Source organism: Hipposideros armiger, unplaced genomic scaffold (genome assembly GCF_001890085.2).
Source record: "Hipposideros armiger isolate ML-2016 unplaced genomic scaffold, ASM189008v1 scaffold_42, whole genome shotgun sequence".
In the NCBI taxonomy this organism is placed as follows: domain Eukaryota; kingdom Metazoa; phylum Chordata; class Mammalia; order Chiroptera; family Hipposideridae; genus Hipposideros; species Hipposideros armiger.
Genome location: NW_017731392.1, coordinates 1,485,218 through 1,490,218, shown reverse-complemented (window position 1 = coordinate 1,490,218; position 5,001 = coordinate 1,485,218). Strand labels below are relative to the sequence as shown.

Here is a 5,001-nt window from a genome sequence, read left to right as displayed (position 1 = left end):
AAGCCAGATGGCGACTGGTGCCCTCCACAACGAAGACTGAAGAACAACAACTTGGCTGGTCCCCTCCCCCAATTCCCCAATAAAATCTTAAAAAATAAATAAATAAAAAATGAGTCAAATAGTCCTAGACTTAATGTTTCCACTCTGTTCAGCAAGATAAATATATTACCAATAAAAGGAACCTGAATCCTTATAAGTAAATGAGAAAATCTCCCTTACGTGAAGTTATGTGATCAAGACTTTAAGGTACATTCCAAGAGACCAAGTTTTAAAATACTGCTGCCTAAAAGAGAACTAACTCACTCATACCACGTTTAAAGCATTACCCTGGAGTCTGGTTTCTGCTTGTACATGCTTAAACAATGCAAAAGGGAAGACAATCTAGAGTGCTAAAGAACAGAAGTCAGAGTATAAAAACCTATGAAAGCTAAACAAAGCCAAATGCCACTTCCCTGCCCAAGCTCCCTTCCTCCAGACTACTTAAGTGTGTTTTATGCTGATATAATAATACACCACTAGTATATCACAGACTTTTTTTTTTTCACATGGCACCTTTTCTTTATTGTACGTACTTTAAAACGTCTTCATCTCATTGCCCATAAAATATTCCTTTCAAAAAATATTAATCCTATTTTTACAAATAAGGCATGGAGGCCCAGAGAGATGAGGCAGGTAATATAAACGATCACAGAGTTCTTAGCATCTAGATTAGTGTTCTGCCCACTAAACTCAAGTTTACCCTATATGAAATGTTTGCCAGGTTGGGCAGAATCTATATTTACCTAAGTGTTTTCTTTTAAAATTGACTCTGCTTATCTCCATTAAATTTCACCTTGAGTTTCAGTTCATTCCAGTCCACTGAAATTTTTAATTTCTGGCTTTGGCAATATGAGATATTATTGGCATTATTACATGCTGATAAACATGTTTCTATATTTCTATTGCCAGATTTTTTTAAAGTAAATGAGATTTCTCTACTTCAGAGAGCAGACATATTTTAGATGAAAGAAAGCAAGCTATTGGGTTGTCGGAAAAGTCATGACGCATTTTTGCAACGAAAATCACAGAAAAAATATGTCATGACTTTTCTGACGACCCAATAGTTCTTTCCTGAGACAGAACATTTACTCTGAATGGCTGAAAAGAACTGAGCAAATGGAAAAGAAGGGTTCTGGATAGGCCTTCATGAGTATGGCCAGAAACAATCTGGGCCAAAGCTGCATGGTTCCTAAGCTTTTTAATTCCAGATAGTTAAGGGTAACAAGAAGCACTCTAAAATGAGAGATTAGTTTAACTAACAACTGCAGGTAAAAGTGTAATGTATAAAAATATAAGCTAAAAATATTTGAAGTCTGTAATATAATTAAAATGTGGATGAAATTCAATTTTTATTTGAAAATACACTAATACACATTATAATCAAACTGTTGAAAGACAAAGAGAATCTTGAAAGCAGCAAGAGAAAAGTGACTCATCATGTAAAACAGGATCCTCAGTAAGAAGAGCACCTGATTTCTCATCGGAAACCATGGAGGACATCGTGAAGAAAGTGAAAGACAACAGAGAATGGGATCAAGTATTTGTAAATCATATCAGGTAAGGGCCTAATATTTAGAATATAAAAGAACTCCTAAAACTCAACCAAAAGACAAACAATTCAATTAAAAACCGTCAAAGGACTTAGACATTTCTTCAAAAAAGATATAAATATCCAATAAGCACATGAAAAGACACTCAACATCATTAGTCTTTGGGATAGCAAATCAACAATGAGATACCTACTGGGATGACTATAATATAAAAAATTGAAAATAAGTGTTGGGGAGGATATGGAGAAATTAGAACCCTGGTACATTGCTGGTGGGAATGTAAATGGAATGTTTTCCACTATGGAAAACATCTTGGCAGCTCCTAAAAAAGTTAAGCATAGAATTGCTACATAGTCCAGCAATTCCACTCCTAGGTCTATATCCAAAAGAACTGAAAAGAAGGACTCAAATACGTATAAATCAATATTCATTGCAGCATATTCACAATAGTCAAAAAGTGGAAACAACTGTATCCCATCAACGCATGACTAGATGACCAAAATGTGGTATATAAATAATAACAATAATAATAATAATGGAATATTATTCAGTCATAAAAATGAAGTACCAACACATGCTACAATATGAATGAACCTTGAAAATAAATGAAAAATAACCCAGTCACGACAGGACAAATACTTGTATGATTCTACTTACATGGAATATTTAGTACACATAAATTCATACAGACAGAAAGTAAATTAGAGGTTACCAGGCTTTGGGGGAAAAGGAGAATGGGAAGATTGCTTAATAGCTACAGAGTTTCTGTTTCGGTGATAGAAAAATTTTGGAAATAAATAGTGATGATTGCACAACACTGGATGTAATTAATGTACAGTTAACAATGGTTAAAATGCCATATATTGTGCTATACATATTTTACCACATTTTTAAAAAAAGCTATACCCACACTTTAACAAGCCAAATGAAAAAATAAAAGAAATGGTAAACACATCAGTAATCTACTGGAAAAGCAAATTTACCTAGTGTTTCAGATCTGGAATGCTCAACACCCATCTAACACTTAAAATACCTACTTACTTGTTTCAAAGCTGAGAGTTTAGGGGCATGTTGAATATCATGAAGAGAAGAATTCTGAACTGCCAGTTTTTCAGTAGTACTCTTGAACTCTGGATGTTGAGGTGTTAAGACTAACGCTGGGTGGTTGCACAGTTTGCGTAAGTACTGTAATGCCTTTAAAAGGGGGAAAAAAGGATATACAAGTCCACTTCACATACCACAAATGTTTGTATCTCAGTACCTTTTCATACGCTATTCTGTCTACAATGCCTTTCTTCCTCTTCTCATTAATCGAACTCATTCTTCAAGGAACAGTTAAAATATTTCATCTGTGATGCCTTCATCTGTGCTTATTGTGCAGTTTGTATTTTATGAGAGCATTTATAACTTGCATAAATTGTACTGTATATGTCTGTCTCCCCCACTAGACAATGAGCTTCTCAGGGCAGAAAGAATATCTTATTCATTAGCTCCTTTAGCTAACCCTTCCCCACTCAAAGTGCTTGATAATGCTTGCAGATGCTTCTGGAACCAGGCATCATTTCTCAAAGAAGGGTTTCTCAAACTTAACTGGGCATAAACATTTCTTAAGGACCTTATAAATCTGCAAGTCTCTCCCCTCTACATAGTATTCTGATTCCGTAAGTCTGGTGGTGGGGCTGGAGGGCTGAGCTAGGTGGTTATTTCAAGTGGTTGTGTTTGACAATCAGAACCCTGTAGGATCTCTTCTTTCCTTTCTTTGATTCAGCCACACTCTCTTTTGCCTTTTACTTGGTTTATGATTTGGGTCTCACCTTTGGCACAGAGATTTATACTAGTAAGCTCCACTGACCAGGCTCAAGAGACTGGTGGACACTATGATAAAAACTATGGGAGAGGTATAAACCTTCACAAGCACCTTTTCCCTCTTCTATCTTTAAAAATGCTACAGTACTTAATTTATTGGTGGCAAGGGGGTTCAGAGGTTTTCTGTAATGGAATATTTAAAAAGGGAAAGAAGAAGTGAGTTGACACTTTCCATCTCTTTTTCATTTGCTATATTCCCTTGAGCACGTGAGGCATCTTGTTTCAGGACTCCTGTACTTTTTGTTACTTTCTCAAGAATTGAGGCTGTTCCTGATCCTTTTATTAAAAATCACAACCCATCCTGACTCCTATACTGTATAACCTCATACTGTGCTTTATTTTCTCTTACTTATTCATTTTTAATTTCTACAAGGGAAGGAGTCTGTTTTGTCTACTGCTTTAATTAATCACTAGGTTAGAAAAATTAGTACCTTGTAGTAGATGTTCCAATATTTTCTGAATGCAAAGCAAAAGATTCTCTCTTCTAAAACCCTTCTTTTCATGTAATAAACATATTGCATTTTATACATTTAATTTTAATATTGAATTACTTACTAATTATGAATTAATATGGAAATAAATTGGTACTTGTACCTATTTTCAAGATTGTATACAATTAAAAAAATTGAAATAAACTCATATTTCAGTGTTCCATGTAAAATTTGCTGCATTGAAGAATATTTTTCAACAACATTTAAAAAGTAGACTGTAATCTATACCTGGAATACATGGCCTGTAGCTTTAAGCTTTGGTTTTTCAGTTTCTTCAGAAAGTGCTGCTGAAGAAACGGTTTCATCAACATCACACTTGGCGCGAGACTTAGCAAAATCCTCATAGAGCTGAACCTGAAATTTTTCCCCCACAAAAGAAGTATATTTATTTTCAATTGCTGAAAACATAACTAACACAGGCCAATAAGAGCAATAATTGAAATCAACCTTCATTAAAGAAAATAAATTATAATACCTATACTTTGCTATTGATTATAGATTATCCACTGCATTTTGCTAAATTCCTTTAAAATTACATTTAGAAAACAAGTATGACACATTAAGTTTGGCTGCTAAAATATTTTGAAAATGAGTGAAGGGCCGGCCAAGTGGCTCAGCTGGTTAAAAGTTGGCTTAAAAGCGCGAGCTCTGAGCAACAGGGCCACCCGGTTCGATTCCCACATGGGCCAGTGATGCTGCGCCCGAGCTGAGCTGTCACTGAGCTGCCAACAGGTGGCAGGATGGCTCAGCTGGTATAACAACAAGATTGCCTGTTCGATGGTGGGCTACACCCTTCCACAACTAAGACTGGACTTGGTACCTTGAGCTGAGCTGCTGCCCGGATAGTTCAGTGGATAGGGCATGCGCTCTTTTATTTATTTATTTAATAATTTTTTTGGGTAAGAACGCCATATATTTTTACTTTCTTCTCTCATTTCTCTTTTTTTTTTTTTTTAAAGTTTTTTATTGGGGAGTCGGGAGAAGGGGAACAGACAAGTTGCTGTCGTTTTGTTCTTCAGTCTAGTTGTGGAGGACGTTGCTTCACTGGCCCAAGT

At 35.5% G+C, this 5,001-nt stretch overlaps 2 protein-coding genes across 2 annotated transcripts in view; one reads left to right on the top strand and one right to left on the bottom strand.

Moving 5' to 3' along the window:
• The window catches only part of FGFBP3 (fibroblast growth factor binding protein 3), a 119,137-nt gene that overhangs the window by 15,359 nt on the left and 98,777 nt on the right, over positions 1 to 5,001 (top strand). The window lies entirely within an intron of this gene.
• BTAF1 (B-TFIID TATA-box binding protein associated factor 1) overlaps positions 1 to 5,001 on the bottom strand; it is an 87,073-nt gene that overhangs the window by 4,455 nt on the left and 77,617 nt on the right. Inside the window, exons 32-33 of the mRNA XM_019639000.1 lie at positions 4,175 to 4,300; positions 2,623 to 2,783 (exon numbers count right to left, since the gene is read on the bottom strand). Coding sequence (XP_019494545.1) covers positions 2,623 to 2,783; positions 4,175 to 4,300 — 287 coding nt within the window. The remainder of the gene's footprint in view (positions 1 to 2,622; positions 2,784 to 4,174; positions 4,301 to 5,001) is intronic.